We start from the raw sequence: 15,896 nt of genomic DNA, 5'->3' as shown, positions 1-15,896 counted from the left end.
AACCCAGCAGCGTACGTTGGCTCACTGCTGCCGAGCCCGAGGACTAGGGACCCTTCCCTTCCCTTCCCTTCCCTTCCCCCCCGTCCCTTTTTGGCGCTGCCGGGACACCCGATGTCGATAACGCACCCACTAACACCCCGAGGCAGAAGGAGGATGGAGATGGGACGGCATGGGACGGATGATACGACGCCAAGCGATGCGCCTTGAAACGGGGCAAACACCTAAAACGAAACACTTCGTCCCCCGTCTTTCCTCGCACACGCCCGCTCTTATTGGGGGCAGCCGGATCTTAGAACCGACAGACCAACGAAAAAAACGAAAGAAGAGCAGTCATGTACGTGCGTGCGTGCGTGCGTGCTTCCGTCCGAAGCACACAGACGTCGAGATGCCACTGTGGCCAGAGACACGGAGACACTATTACAGCAGAGCGACATGGTTCAGGGGAAGTCCACACCAACCTCTGCCCGCTTGCTCGCTCGCTCGCCCTCTTTTCTCTCAGCTATCCGCTATCTGCTCTCGCCCTACGCCCTCGAGAGGCTTGCGCAGGCCCCCTACGTACGCACTTGCGTAGGGCATTAGACCACAAATCGACAAACCAGCCTCGCTCAAACGAAAAACATTCCCCCCCCCCCCCCCCGTTGTCTCTCCTTTCATCTCAACATGTGACGCAGGAAATCCTCCAGCCTCTGCCTCGGAATGTTGGTTGTTCCTCATGCGAGCTTACCGCCGCACATGCTCCATGCGCTCTCTACACCGGGTACTACCACCGTAGGGCTATCATGATAGACTTTACCAGCTTCCTTCTCACCGTTCATGGCGCTTCCAGATAGATTAATAGCCGCGCGCACCTAAGGACGTCGTTCGCCGAGCCCCTGCCATGCCCCGAAACGACCCTAGTCCGCTCTCCACCGTTCGGCACCACGCCTCCAACTGGCACTCACATGCTGCCGCCGGAGTGGAACGAGGACGCCGATCCTAAATGCAGGTGTAGGGTAAGGAAGGCTACAAAGGAAGGCTCCAAAAAAAGACGGACGTACTACGTAAGTAGTAGACAAAGAGAAACCCGCGGAAGAGGCGTCATGCTTTGCATCCTTTGCATCCGTTAGGCGCTCTAAATGCCTGGAATAGATACTCGCGCATTATGCGGCTGCGCTACTACATCGTACGTGGCCTGATCGGGCTGATGAATTACCTCTTTGAGAACTGACAAACGCTGCATGTTTGGCGCGCGGTTCAGGATCCAACGAAGGATCTCCTGACGAAGGATCCAACGAAGGATGAGATGCCGTAATATCTTCAACCGTCAACCGCAGCAGCCCTACGCCAGGTTGATGCATCTTCACGAACACTATGCCGCACATGAACACACCTATGTTTGAAACGCAAGCGAGTCCCATTGCGAGCGGGTTTCATCCCAGCTTCCTTCTCACCTGCATCCCCGTACGCGTCCCATTTATAGCAATAACCTTCTTTCGCCATCTCTCCATGCATCTCCCCATCTCCGTTTCAGACACATTGCTGCTGTTCTCCGGATCGGCCGACACGGGCCATTCCGGGCCATGCCTCCGAGAGCAAGGACTCGGATCCCGCGGCCGTGGATCGATCGTCGGCTTTTGTGTAGGGGTTCTCTGCGGGGGGTATATTGTCACCTCCCTAGTTGTGAGCGGAGCATCGTAAAGGATGGCATGGGATAGCCTTTGTACTGTAGCCGCCGCGGCCTGGTTAGATTGAAGGCTCGGCGGTCATGGGGCGTTTCCGTTTCGCTCGCTTGCCCTCTGACATTGACTTGCCTCACCATAGCCGCTGTCACTCGGTAATAAGCAGAATTGGTCCATAGTCACGACATGCATCGTATCATCTTGAATGGGTTGAGATCTCCTCAGGACCTCCAAAATCCCCCCATACACTCTGAGCCGGCAGTTTGCTGATTGCTCTTTCAAACACGGGCCGATCCTTCACATCAGCCTCCTCGTTCCGGGCCGGTTCTAGAAGTTTGCTGATTCCTTGGCCTTTCTCCGTTTGACACAGCGTCGCCCTTCATCTTTAGCCCTTCCCCTTTTCCTAATCCTCTCATGCGCTATACAATGAAACGTCCCCCCCTCTCTTTGCCCCCCTCCATCATAGAACACTGACATGCAGTTCATCCCGTCTTGAAATACACAAATATGTCACAAACACCCCCTTCTCCAAGTTGAACCGCAGCATCGGAATGCTACAACGGCCCTCTTCATTGTCTGGACCTGGTGTCCGGTGACCTCTCCATCCTGCCTTTCTAATGCTTTGCGGAAAAGGGTATAAGCATCCCAGAAAAGACCAACCGATAAAATGCAGCGCCAATGCGATGCCGTCGCGTGAGCAATGAATATAAAAACAAAAGGTGCTTCGCCAGCACCAACGGCTTCCGCCATTTCGAAATTAATGATGCGCCTGGCAACAAATTGTCGCGTGTCCAACGTGGCAGTATTTAAACAAGTACGTCGTGTCCGGTTTAGTAGCCGCCTCGTCATGGTTGCTTTACAGCTTGACCTTCTGGCCGGTGAGTTTGAACCAGATGACGGCCACCAACTCCTCCTTGAACAGTTCCCAAGGGTTTCGGTTGAGCCAGTAGCTGTACTCGCGGTAGTGGTACATTTCGCCCCAGCAGTCGCGGCCCCATTCGCATCCCGCCATGTTGACCAAAAAGTCACGGTCGCTTCCGCTGTAGTGGACCGCGTCATCCGCAGGATAGTTGCCGTCCGAGTCCGCATTCTGGTTGCACGCCCCGGGTGGGAAGCTGTTGATCATGCGTTGTGGTAGGAACCCAATGTGTTGGCGGACCCAAGGTTGCGTCGAATAAAGCTGCTCTAGGGCATCTTGTTCCTTGTGGCCCCAGGCCATGTGCCTTTGTTCGTACGTCACGGGGTCCCACCAGACATCAAGAAGCTGTTCGATCCACGGGCTGCGCCGGACGAAGAAGGAACCCAGGTTGAAGCCTCCACAGTCTTGCGAGAGAAGCATGTTGACAGAATTGATTTTCCCATCGCCAACGGGACTACGTGCATCGGCATCCAGGTAATGCTCCGTAAATGGATGCGAGAAGTTGTGGGGGTTGTACTCGTTGATGTCGCGGTATATGTGACTCTCTAGCTCGTTGAAAATGTGGTCCTGTAATGAGTAAGAGGGCTCCATGACAAACGTGTTCAGGTCCAGCCACCAAACCCTGCATCTGGTCAGTCGCATTCGCAGGAGAATGGGGAGGACGCGCGTCTATGGAGACTCACCACTCGGCCTTGGGATATTTGCGCAGGGTCGCCCGGATAAAATCGACCTTCTCCCAGCTTTCTCTCCACTCGTGTGCGTACTTCTTCTTGGTGCCCATGTCGACAACCTCCAGGTCGTAGCCCCATCTCGCAACGTATTTCCTTTTGTTCCGCACGCTGTCACGCTCAATGGCCCATTCGCGTGCGCCCTTCCACTCCATGACACCACCTCCAACGTTGGCAGCCAGGATAATGACGAACTTGTTGCCTCCGCCGCCGAACGATGCTCTTCGCCAGTGATATACGAGCGCTAGAGGTTACTTGTTAGCAGGAGAACGCAGGCAGGAAGAGGCAGGTAAGACTCACGGGAATTATAGAATATTATAGTACCGAGGAGTAGCAAGAGGAGGAGGAGTAAGATCAACTTGAGCCTCCTGCCCATGCGCCCATAGATGGATCGTATCCTGCCGGCCAAAGGCACCTTTCGAAACCACGGCTGTGTTCTCTTCAGATGCTCCTTTTCTGCGTACGCTCCGTTGAAGCGTGGGAGGCTGCTCGATATGCGGCGCATGTGACGGGTGAAGAATCCTTTGTTCTGTGTCGAGAAGGACGGATATGAATTGGGGTTGTGATGCCTCATTTTGGCCGACTCCCATGCGACTGGACCGCCGGTCATGTTGGAAGGACTGGACCTGCCACTGTTGATGTTGAGGCCAGGACTTGACCAGCCGCCGCCGGGGACGGGTGACGGGCTGCGGGAGAGGGTCATGTTATCGACGGGGGTACCTAGAGAGAGGCAAGGGCGCTGGTTAGTCTAAGCGCAGCAAGCGAGTGGGAGACGGTGCATGTCATGCAGGTTTGAGACGTAGGCGGTTCGTGCATGGGTGATGGGAGGACAAGTGGACATGTCATTGACACGACTTGGGCTGAAGGATTGAACAAGATGCGGCATTGCGGGAGAGTGGGACAGGATGAGGATACACCCGAGGCGGGAAGATGAGGCGAAAGCGCATCGTGAGAGGTGAGACAGGGAGAGAGACAGTGGAAAGACAAAGGACGGAACCAAGACATGGTATGAGACATCCGCGCAATCAAGCATTGGGGGAACCACGTACCGAGAACTGGGGAGAGTGATGAATGGCGAGAGCCGGGCGGCATCCGAGGATCGATGGTCAACAACTGGCCAGATCGCTGCTCACTCAGACTGAGGGTGACGCCGTTGGAGGAGCGCCGGCGATGGTGAGACCGAAAAGGGCGGTCGCTGAAAGAGCTCGAAGAGCCGCCGAACGGCCGTGAGGAAGCCAGCTTGAATGAGGTCGCCCGATGCGACGGACACGGCCTGTGCTTGGAGCAAGTAGCGAGCGAATCGGGCCAAGACAGCGCCGGGGAGCCCCAAGAGGGGAGCACGGAGTGTGAATGCGAGACCCGGGAGCGGTGCTTGTAGTCGCAGATGCACGACGGGAGCTCTAAGCGCGAATCTACTGCAGGTGGCTTGGCCTGCGACTTTGGCGAGGATGTGGAGGCGGGTGTGAAACGTAGACGGAGTGGTGATGTCTGGCTGTAACTAGCGAACAGGGCAGACCAGAATTGATCAGTTTCGCCTCAGCTCAGGCACAGCCCAGCGCCAAGTCACGAGATTTGACGGATCGAGAGCGGGAGGTTTTTGGGTTTCGGCGAGTCGACGAGTGAGATAGCGAATGGTGTCTTGAGCTACACGAGATGTGGCTGCGTGCGCTCTGTCGCGATGACAGGTAATCCGTAAGCGATGCACGAGTACGGACAGTTGCGATGCGAGGCTGACGGGACGGATGCCGTGCTTTGCACTGGATTGCACGAATATCGAGATCCTGGGGTCGTACGGGGAGGCTTTGTCGGTCGGTAGGTGGACTGGTACTTCGAATCTCGGTTGAATTGAAGTGCGATGGAGGGGCGGATTGGTTTACTGTGAGGATTCAGGTGCACGGGGGGCAGCGATGCGATGCGATGCGACGTAATGCTGTTGTGCAACGCAGATCCAGGGGATGCGATGCGGTGCCGAATGCGACACGGTCTGATGTGATGCAAGTGGTGAGTCGTCGGTCGTGGTGGTCGTAGTCGTTGGTGGTTGTCGTGTGTCGCCGTGTCGCCGTGTCGCCGTGTCGCCGTTTGCGCTCGTCCCCTACAAAGAGCGGGAGGGATGTTGGAAGGGAAAAAGACGGCTGCCAGAGCTGGACCTGGGGTGAAACCAAAGACAACCGGCAAACCGGCCAGGTCAGAAGTAATTAAATCGCCAACGTGCTCGGTGACGGTGGGCACGGAGGCGGGGGGTTACAGGGGCGCAATCTGGACAGACTCCATAGCACTGGTCCTCTGCGATAATAGTACTGCAACAATAGGGAGTCATGAATTTCCTCGCGCTGTCCGTAGTAGATGCACTGATCCAGATGGGCCACCTTCACCGTTCTGCGAGGCGGCTAAAGCACGTCTAGCAGCGAGGACCCTCTTTTTCCAATCTTAAAATTCCCTGGCGTGCCAAATAGAAAGGCTCTCGGCAAGGCGGGATTGGATTGCCCACAACCCGTTGGGCCATCCTGGGACCTGGGAACTGGGTCGACGATAAGCCCAGCAGATGGATGAAAGGCTGCAAACAGTCGACGCTATCACAAAGGGCATGGCGCAAGGACAGAAAGAGCGGTACGGTAGTTGGAGTCAGAGCCCCGAATCCGAAAACAGAAGCAATCCGAGACTTGTGGCGGGCGCACCTCAACTCTTTAGTGTCTTCACGCCCCATTCTTCCTCCTCCATTGAGCCCATCCACGCGCGGGCCCGGACGCCCAGGTGATCCTGGCGCTGACTATTAGGTGGGAGGGGATGGTTTTAGCGTTGAAGAGGGGTTATGTTAGGTCATTCGGTGGCCCGTCCGTGCTCCTTTTCTGTGCTCCACAGGTCTGGAACGTTGGAATAATGGAAAGACCCTTCTTTTCTTTTCTTTTCCTTTTCTCTTGTTGCTGTCTTGCTATCTAGCTATCTTGCTCTATTGCTGGGCTCGCTGGTGTGCATGGTGTCTGCTTGGTGGTTGTTTGCCCGTGCGTAATTTGACGAGGAGAAAACCGCTACAGACCGTAATGCAGATGCACAAACACCATTGCATGCAAATAATCAACATCGAACAAACCACAAAGCTAGGGACAGTGCAGAAGAGTACCGATATTCAGTACCTGCAGCCGGAAAAAGCAAAGGGACCTGCTGGCTCTGGTGGCTCACTTTTCCGATTTTCAGGGGTCCAACCGCTCTCGGTGGCTTTTTGGTTCGCAGCCGCCCAGCTAGTGGACACCACTCTGCATCCACCGAGCCACAGTGGTAACACTCCACTCGGCGGCGACTCTTCTTCTTCAGAAGCGAGACTCGTCACTGCTTTCAACTGCTAGCTATGTAGGGATAACGTCCGTGGGTGTAAATGACTCTTCAATGGGAATTCAATCCACGCAGCATCTCTCTCAACTTGGCACCAAGCTTTGCAGCCGTGTCTGACCATAACCCTATTTCAACAACAACCTGGCTGCTAGAACAATGTCCAGGCTATTTTCCAGGCTCTCATCATGGCCCGACATTAGCACTTCCGCATTCTTCCTTTTATTGTCTCTGCATATTCCAATTACGGGAGCCCGCATATGTACCTGCCTGTTGTAATACAATGCACTGCATAGCACGTACCAAGTCCCCGATTGCATCACCGACGCCAAGCCCAGTCTCGTCGAACCCACTCCTCTGGGGCCGGTTACTGGAACTAAGTTTGAAATAATCTCCAATAAGCGGTTGCTTGCATGTCATTATCCGCCCCTCCCATTCTCGCCCTCTACCAAATAGGCAACTGAAAGAAAATGGAAATTGGGGATGGCGGTGTACGAGATTACGGGTGGTATGCCTCATATGTGATTCTTTTACTTCTCTCATTCTATACCCCCATTTTGGTTTGCTTTCTTATGGGCGACCACCCATCCACCTTACTTAGCGAAATGACAACATATATCACTGCGACCTATCCAACCAAGATGAACCCCTCTCCAAGTCTTGGCAAGCCGCCTCTTTTATCCTTGCCTATGGGAGCCAGCCAATGACAGGCTGCAGTTGCAGAGGACCACTTGCCATTTACCAAGTCCAAGCCTGACCGAGGCACATCAGTTATTGGATTGGCGGGGTCATCCGAACGACAAACCAGCCGGAGAACGAGGCGGAGAACCAGTACCGGGACATATGCAAACTCCCCCATCCAACAAACCCAGAATCCGGAGGTGAGATGGCCCCGCGCCATCTGGTTTAGGAATCCGTCTCGAGTTGGTTCCCGGATTGTTGGTGGCCTCGGTTTCAGACTCAGATCCTCCTCTTCCTCAGAACCCCCTGCGTCGGTCCCGTTTGAAGTTCTGTGGCTTGTGGCTTGTGGCTTGTCAGGCCCGTTGCTTCCAGTCATGTGATAACGCGCAGTGGATCATTTCTCGGCTCGTCCCTCAGCCACTCATCCTCTCCATCAACCTCACTCTGCCGACAGTTCAGTAGAGTCACCGACGACCCATCAGCTCATTGCGTCACCCAAAACGTCGCCGCACATACTGCAAGGGGTGGATCTGTGGCACGGTCGGCTGATGAGCGTTGCTGTGAGGCGGCCAAGTGGCCGTCGCAGAGCCACCGCCGCGTCAACCTGCGGGTTGAGATGCGCTAGTCGACCCTCCACCATCCGATTCAGTGATTGACGACAACGACGACCAATGAATCCACCGTGCGCACCTCCATTTGAGGTCCTCTTTTCGCCCGTCTCCCCGGTCCCTGTGTCGTATTGCCGTCGCATGGTGCAGACGCAGTCGCCAATCCCACGGCCGCGACAAGCACCCAATCACACGCGTGCCTTAGCTCGGCGCATAGCTCTCACCAATCGTAACGCTGCAACACCCTCTCCGGGCGGCTATTCCATACCTTTGATGCGCCAACTCGATCCTCCCCAGCCCAAGCGGCCTATGAGTTGTGGTCCTTGGCCTGGATTTCCCAGCAGGCTTTATTTAGCAATTTTGGCAGCCCATAATTCAAGTCCAATCATGACGATCCGCGCTCGGTCCTGTTGGGCCGTGGCGGGCCTCTGGTGTTGGCTTCCCTCCCCATTCTCTATTGACTTGCCATCGGCCGCCTGATTGTTCTCGCGAGAACAATCAGTCATAGGCCGCATTATTCCCCCCATTCATCTGCCTTTCTCTTCTTCGCTCGTGACTTTTCAACGTGCTTGTCACTTTTTCTTCATCCTCTCACTGACGTTTTTGGGGTTCTTTTCTTTGTCATTCCAAGCAATCGTCTCTTTCTTACAACTCGCAGTCTTCAAACTCCTCACTCTTTGTCCTTCGCTTTCTCAGCCATTCCCAATCGCCACTCGTAATCAGATTGCTCTCGTCGTCATTCCTTCGATTCACTACCATCTCGATATCATCAACTCCACAGAACGGTCCACATGACACACACGAGCCACATCACGACATCCAACTTTTCATGACTGAACATCGGCGTTGTCGCTTCCATATATTTGCTCGATTCTTCCTCATCGACCACGACTAATTACACCTTCAACACTACAAAACATGGACACTTCCGCTTCTCCTCGTCCCCCTCCCTACACTGCTTCCCGAGCACCGGCCCACGAGGACTGGGAGGACTGGGAAGATGATGAACCCATCACTCCCATCGATGCCGGTGAGCAGGTCTTGATCGGCGCCCCTCCTCCCCCCATGGCTGCTACACGAACGACAAAGCCCGCGGGACCGCGAGTCTCACGAGCATCTGTTATCAAAATGAAGCGGGTCAAGTCGAAACATCGGCAAAAGGCCCAAAATGCCAGGGCCGGAATCAAACTGATCACCGACATGACGGCATTTCGGCGTCAAACCCGGCTTTTACGCACCCCAGACGGCCGACCCGTCAAGTTCGTGGACGCTGCTGCCTTGAAGGCTCTTGAAGGAGAACCTTCATCGGCCTCGGTGGGAAACTGGGGCTGGCTGAAGAAAAATAAGATCCACAGCCCAGCTACGGCCTCGCCTCAGCAGCCAGCTCTGAGTCCCGATCATGAACTGTCGCCCGAGGACCGGCCTATTGTCATTGGAATCTCTCTTCCATCTGATGGGATGAGTGACCGCGAGATGAGCGATCGAGACATGTCACCCCAGACAGCTACGACTCTACACACACCTCATGATCTCCAACAAAGACTGAACGCCTTCCCCAACCCTCCTTCCTCGGCGCCCTTTCAACCAACTGGAGCCTCGACACAACAACAACAACAATCCGTGTGGTCACCAGACACCCCCACCCCCGACACAGCTTCCTCGTTTAGCCCTGCACGCTACACATCCAGCATCTACTCTCGCGCCCCATCTATCATTGCTGGACCTGCGCGCTCCGATGCCGTCCCGCCGGTTCCAGCTGTACCAGCCAATTTCAGGAAGACACCCCATCAAAGACTCATTAGTCTTGAAGCTGGAGAAAACGGTGCAGAGGAGAGTGAATCTGGTACCCCCTGCACCCTCTTTGAAGAGGACGGTACCCCGAGCCCCCAGAAGCAGGTCAAGGGAAAAACACCTGCGTTTACTCCCGATAGCGCCGGATCCAAATCTCATGGGTGGTGGGATCATGTAGTCACCCCCTTCATGGATAAAAGACTCAGCTTTGCCTCACGGAGAAAGATGGAGTCACCAAGGGACGGCCAAGGCGAGTGGTGGAATGGTTCCGAACCCAAAACGGCTCAAAGCAATCAATTCAGCCAATACCTTACCCCGACGTTGGCACCCGCCTCGTTTCAAACACCTATCGTCAGAGCACCTACACCACGCCGGACGCCATCCCCACGGCCCGAAACTACCTCGGCCGCGGAATCTGGCCCCTCGACTGCGGCCTCTTCTCCGGCTCCTGTCGAAACATTTCCCGTTACGGAGAAGCCGCGGATTATTATCACAGAGGAGGTCCATGTTGAGCAGCCGCCTCCATACTCCCCCCCTCAAAAGCAAGACGGTACCGTCCAGGTGAGATACAGGGCTGTGTTCCCTCCCAACCACCCTCTCAACGCTCAGTTCCCGCCATCTCCTGGCCCAGCTTCACCCGGCCTTTCGGCGACTATGACATCGCAGGGTGCTACTCAAATGACCGAGATCCCCCTCTCTCCAGGACCCCACGGAAACACGCCACTCTCGCAGCCTGCTCTTCCCACCCGTCAATTGGGAACCTTTGTGCCGCAGGAGCATTCGGAAGAGACCTCAGGCCAAATGACGAGAAGTGAACGGCAGCGACGCCGCCACGAGAAAGAAGAAGTGATTGCCAGGAAGGCTGGTGGCTTCTGGAGGGGCAGAGGGTGTATCCCCAAAAGTGGTTGCTTTGGCCGAACCGGCCGAGAAGGACGACAGCGAAGACGAGTCTGGATGATTGTCCTGGGCATCATCCTCTGTATCATCATTCTTACGGTCACGCTGGCTGTCGTTTTGACACGCCCGCATCACTCCGAAGAGATCCCATCGATCTGGGTGAACTTGACCGACTTCCCGCCCATGCCCACCGGAGTTTTGACAGTCGTCGGCCCGGACAATACTGTCGCTAAGGATGGCTGTACCGAGCCCTCGACCATGTGGAGCTGTTACCTGCCCAAAGAGCAACACGACTCGGGCTCTCCATACAATGCAGACCAGCCAACGGTCATCATGCAGATCCAATGGGATAACGGTACGAGAAACAGCTGGAATGTCTCCAACGGGGATGCCCCAACGCCTATTCCTCGGAGAAGTATTGGAGGCGCTTCGCACGCGAGCAGTGTGATTCGGGAGCGAGCCCTCAAGTTCAACCCTAGTCCTGACGCGCCGGACTACCAGGAGATGTTCTTCTTGGGAAACACTACTGACGACATCCAGTCGGATGAGAAAGGGGGCGAACCGACCCCATTCTACATTAGCCTGCTGGACTCTCTCGATAGTGTCGATTCCGAGGAGCTGAGCAAGAGAGCCACGTCGGACGTCAACATTAGCATTCCCGATGTCCTGCCATCCCCGGATCTTAACACAGATGGCACTCCCAAAGCCGCCGTTCTGCTTCCGACGCCTGTCCAGCAGCCGGTGAGGCTCTATGACCGCGGGCTCCCCACGGAGCACTACGGGTTCTACACGTATTTCAAGCGGACCATCTACCTGAAATCGGTGACGGTCCTTAACGATACTGGCGACACCGACGTTCCCCTGGACAAGGATGGAGGCTGCCGCGAAAGCGAGGCCGACTTTCTGACGACGTGGAGCCAGACGCGAGTTCTTGTTCAGATCTGGACCCAGACACTCGACGCCAACTCATCAACGCTGCTCTCGTCTAACGGGCAGAGCAGCATCAACGGGACAGATCTGATCCGACCAGGCACGATGCCATACCCGGTGACGGTGACTACGGACACGCACGGTGGAGACCCCACGGAAAAGTTTGTTTGGGCGTGGCCGATCAACGACCGTCAACAGCTGGACGTGGAGAATCCTAAGTTGTTGGCCAACAACATTGGAGTCGGTGGCACGTGGATCAACAAGCGATCCCGTGGGGATGAAAAGTATGGAGGGTTTGACGGTGGCACGGGAGGATGTCAATGCCAGTGGGTGAACTGGGTAGAACAATCATCATGAGATGGAGGAGGTGGAATTGCATGCATTGGCTTGGGCGTTTAGGCACATGGGCATTTGGGCATTTTAGCTCGCAAAAGAGCAGGATTATGGTATTTCGACAGATAGATTGAATCTACGAAGAATTCTTTCAAAACTGTCTGACTGACTTTGCTTTCTTCCTCTCATATCTGATTACCGTGAACATGTCGGAATAGACGAAGCGAACCTCCGTTTGGCCGCCGGCTTGTGGGGCCGTCCCGAGCCGTCATCTGCGGCCGGAAAATTCCCCAGGATTGTGAGCCGACGACCAAAACACCAACCGCATCCGATCACCACTGCCCCCACGCCGACTCCTGTTACCGAACCCGCCGTCCATGCGCCTCCTCCACCGATGCCTCTCTCGACGGCCCCTCTTCCTCCGTTGCGGTAGCCTCCCGCTCCGCAGCCGTAGCCGGTCCCTCGTCACCCTCGCCATCGAGACGTCCTGCGACGACACAGGCGTCGCCGTCCTCCGCCACTCGCCGCAGTCGACGGACCTCCTCTTCAACGAGCGCATCTCGTCCGACAACCGCGCCTTCCGTGGAATCCACCCCCTTGTCGCAGTCCGGAGCCACAGCGAGGCGCTGGCGCCGCTTGTTCGCCGTGCGCTGGCCGCCCTCCCGGATGCGGCCGAGGCAACGGATGGACACGGCGGCGACGGCGGGGGCAGCGCACGCGTGGCAGTTTGCTTCACCGAGGACGGTGTGCGCAAGCAGGTGCCGGACTTTGTCGCGGTGACGCGAGGACCGGGGATGCGCTCGAACTTGGGCATCGGGCTGGATATGGCAAAGGGCCTGGCTGTTGCGTGGGGAGTGCCGTTGGTGGGCGTGCACCATATGCAGGCGCATGCGTTGACGCCGAGGTTGGTGAGGGCGCTGGGGATGAGCATGGGAGAGGCTGAGATGGAGGCTGAGATGGAGGCTGAGACGGAGACGGAGACGGAGACGGACTCGAAGGACATCAACTCGAAAGACAGCAGAGGCCACCGGACAGGACCACACTTCCCCTTCCTCTCCCTCCTCGTCTCGGGCGGCCACACACAGCTCATCCACTCGGCCGGCCTCACCGACCACTCGCTCATTGCCACGACAGGCGACATCGCCATTGGAAACCTGCTTGACCAGACGGCCCGCGATATCCTCCCGCCCGACGTCTTCGAGGCAAGTGACCACGTCATGTACGGCCGGCTGCTCGAGGCCTTTGCCTTTCCTCCTCCGGACTCCGCCGCAACCTCCGAGTCCGGCTCCGGCTCCGGCGTCAGCTCCGGGTCTCCCCCCTCCCCCTCCGTGACCGCCGCTTACGACACCGTCTTCACGCCTCCGGCCTCCCGTGCCGCCGAAATGACACCCCCTCAAACAGGCTACCCTTGGACCATCCCCCTCCCCTTCCGCCAGTCCCGCAAGCTCGCCTTTTCCTTCAGCAGCATCTACACCGACGTCCACAACATCGCCACCGCCTCGTCCTCCTCGATGGACATCCCCGAGCGCCGCGCCCTCGCCCAGCACACCATGATGGCCGCCTTTACGCACCTGGCCGGCCGTCTCTGTGTCGCCCTCGAGGACCGCCCCGAGCTGCAGAGCGCCCGCACACTCGTCGTGGCCGGCGGCGTGGCGAGCAACAAGTTCCTGATGCATGTGCTGCGCCGCACGCTGGCCGTGCGAGGGTTCGGTGACATGGACATTGTGGCGCCGCCCGTGGAACTGTGTACGGACAACGCCGCCATGATTGCGTGGACGGGCATGGAGATGTTCCAGGCGGGCTACGAGTCAGAGTTGTCCATCACGAGTATCGGCAGGTGGCCGATGGACCCCGAGCATGGAGAGGGAATACTCGGCGTGGATGGGTGGGTGAAGAGAGTCGTGCGTGAGTGAATGATGGAAAGGAAAATGAAGAGATGTGACATGACGATACCCAGCTCTGTAACATGTACCAACAGACTTGTCAAAAAGCGCCATGCTTGTTTGTACATTACTGTAGATTATTTACGTACCCAGATGGATGGGCTTATGACTTCACGTTGAGTATGGGATCCAGATCGCTTGATTTCAAGAAAGCCTTTGTTGTACAAATTACACAGCCCGTCTTGAGTTTCTGGGCCACTAAACCCGGCCAGGTACGATGACCGGTACAAGAAACCACTCTCTATCAGCCCTTCCCTTGACCTTGCCTGCCACAGACAATGACTCGCCAGATTCCGGTCCTGCGCTTCTCTTGATGCACTGCGTCTAATCCAGCGAGCTTGTCACGTTGGTGAACTCGCCCTTCTCAAGCTTGGTCTTCCAGAAGATAGGGTTGGTGTCGTTGAAGCCGTGCTTGACCCAGCCTTCCTCCTTGACGTGGTAGAGGTTGATGAATCCACCAGAGTAGGCATCTCGGTGGGTGGCAGCCAAGATACTTCGCTTACCGAGCTCCAGGGCCTCCTCAGTAGTCAGTTCGTACTTGTACTCGGCATCGAGGACACCGTAGGCAAAGGTCTGACCGGAACCAACACAGAAGAGGTTGCCGGCGAGACGGGTGCCGTCGCTGTCGACGTAGTAGAGGGCCGGTCCCTCCTCCTTGGTGACACCGGCGCACATGGTGCCCATGCTCAGGCCCATGCCCTTGTAGCTGTAGACGAGGTTGGCGAGGATCTTGCTGGCGGCGGCGACGCTGATGCGGCGCTTGTGTCGGAGCTCGTGTAGGCGGCACTGCATGCCGAGCCAGGCGAGCCAGTACTGGCAGTCGGCAGCGCCACCGGCCATGGTGCCCAGGAGGACGCTGTTGATCTCGATGACCTTCTTGACAGTCTGCGAGGCAATCCAGTTGCCGGCGGTAGCTCGGGAGTCGGTGGCGACGATGATGCCGCCCTGGAAGCGGAAGGCGAGGGTGGTGGTTCCGTGAGCGATCTTGATGGGGCAGTCGGGGTTGGATCGATCATCGGTGGCGGCGCGGAGCCATGATGAGGGCTGGAACGAATCCGTCAGTGATGCAGGGACCCAGCTGTGGGATCAACGACGACAAACCTGGGCAACCGGGGGCATGGCAAACTTGACGGAGAGGTTGGCCATGGGGCTCGACAGCTCATCGTGCTCCTCAAAGGCGTCGTTCTGCTCGTACGACGCAGGCCGGCTGTATCTTGCCACGAGGGTATCCATCTTGGGCTATGTGAGGGAGAGGTTGAGCGTCCTGGAGTTGGTGGGATGTCGTCGGAGTCTTTTCGCCGATGACGAGGGTGACGCCGTTGACGGATGCGGGAGCGGGATGGATTGGAGGTGGAGATTCGGAAGAATGCAGAGCGAGCAGTGACGATGCAATGCTGAAGACGAAGAGCGCGGGCCCTTGTTTGGTGGTGGTGGATTCGGCGGGCGCGGAGATGTCGTCGTAGTTGGAGGGTTGATGTTGGTTGGAGATGGATTGTGGAGGTGGAAGCTCTGCGGCTCAGGCTCAGGCAGCTCCCGTCTCGCGCGTCACGGAGCTTGCCTCGCACGCTCCAGCGCCTGCGGAAGGTACCTACCTACCACACAGGCTCCTGCCAGCTGGCGACGCTGGGCGTGCTGGATGCCTGAGGTTGGTGCCTGATACCTTAGGCCTAAATATACCACTCCACTTTAGCATGTCCTCCTCCTACTTAGAGACTCGTCACCATCGATTTCATCACATCAGCTTCTCCTTACCAACAATACTCAATGCACCATTTACGATAATAAACTTGTAGTAAAATTCTCAATTCATTTCGTTGTCTACCCCATTCCAGCCCTAGAGTGCTCCCGTCTCATCCCCTCATTAGGCACGGGTGTACTCTTCCTCCAGAGCGCCATCAAGGAAACCGGCCCCAAAGTCCAAAAGGCTATCAATCTCATTAAATTCAACTTCTCCCCCAGCCCTTCGTCCGCAATCTCGCCCCCGTCTCCTTTCCCATCCTTCCCTTTTACCCGGTCCCTAGTCCCCAATGGAATTCTGTGCAATAAAACCTATACAGCTCGCAACAATGTCGTGAGAATCGATC

At 56.6% G+C, this 15,896-nt stretch overlaps 5 protein-coding genes across 5 annotated transcripts; 3 read left to right on the top strand and 2 right to left on the bottom strand.

The window, feature by feature from the left end:
* The first annotated feature begins 189 nt into the window (after positions 1-189).
* BGZ61DRAFT_20037 (uncharacterized protein) lies at positions 190-1,090 on the top strand. Its single transcript, XM_046237906.1, has one exon. The coding sequence runs from the start codon at positions 333-335 to the stop codon at positions 828-830; it is 498 nt and encodes a 165-aa protein (XP_046112449.1). The 5' UTR covers positions 190-332; the 3' UTR covers positions 831-1,090.
* Positions 1,091-2,514: 1,424 nt separating this feature from the next.
* On the bottom strand, positions 2,515-4,008 carry BGZ61DRAFT_337818 (galactosyl transferase GMA12/MNN10 family-domain-containing protein; the record flags this gene model as incomplete). Its single annotated transcript, XM_046239077.1, has 3 exons — positions 2,515-3,199; positions 3,261-3,549; positions 3,606-4,008. 3 exons carry the CDS (start codon positions 4,006-4,008, stop codon positions 2,515-2,517), a joined length of 1,377 nt encoding a protein of 458 aa, XP_046112448.1.
* A 4,387-nt stretch (positions 4,009-8,395) lies between these two features.
* BGZ61DRAFT_438751 (uncharacterized protein) lies at positions 8,396-12,026 on the top strand. Its single transcript, XM_046244282.1, has one exon. It carries the CDS (start codon positions 8,837-8,839, stop codon positions 11,891-11,893), a length of 3,057 nt encoding a protein of 1,018 aa, XP_046112447.1. The 5' UTR covers positions 8,396-8,836; the 3' UTR covers positions 11,894-12,026.
* A 7-nt stretch (positions 12,027-12,033) lies between these two features.
* BGZ61DRAFT_512205 (glycoprotease family-domain-containing protein) lies at positions 12,034-13,782 on the top strand (the record flags this gene model as incomplete). The annotated part of the gene is made up of 1 exon (XM_046252142.1): positions 12,034-13,782. The coding sequence occupies exon 1, from the start codon at positions 12,247-12,249 to the stop codon at positions 13,780-13,782; it is 1,536 nt and encodes a 511-aa protein (XP_046112446.1). The 5' UTR covers positions 12,034-12,246.
* A 354-nt stretch (positions 13,783-14,136) lies between these two features.
* Positions 14,137-15,045, bottom strand: BGZ61DRAFT_525750 (proteasome component PRE2 precursor; the record flags this gene model as incomplete). The annotated part of the gene is made up of 2 exons (XM_046252821.1): positions 14,137-14,856; positions 14,914-15,045. 2 exons carry the CDS (start codon positions 15,043-15,045, stop codon positions 14,137-14,139), a joined length of 852 nt encoding a protein of 283 aa, XP_046112445.1.
* Positions 15,046-15,896: the final 851 nt, after the last annotated feature.

The sequence above is a fragment of the Ilyonectria robusta genome (genome assembly GCF_021365365.1).
Source record: "Ilyonectria robusta strain PMI_751 chromosome Unknown BGZ61scaffold_1, whole genome shotgun sequence".
NCBI classification, from domain to species: domain Eukaryota; kingdom Fungi; phylum Ascomycota; class Sordariomycetes; order Hypocreales; family Nectriaceae; genus Ilyonectria; species Ilyonectria robusta.
This window is presented reverse-complemented; position numbering and strand designations above follow the sequence as displayed.

What these genes read in the sequence shown, in the direction of transcription:
- BGZ61DRAFT_20037 (XM_046237906.1), top strand. Translation starts at nt 333, where the DNA reads ATGTACGTGCGTGCGTGCGTGCGTGCTTCCGTCCGAAGCACACAGACG.
- BGZ61DRAFT_438751 (XM_046244282.1), top strand. Translation starts at nt 8,837, where the DNA reads ATGGACACTTCCGCTTCTCCTCGTCCCCCTCCCTACACTGCTTCCCGA.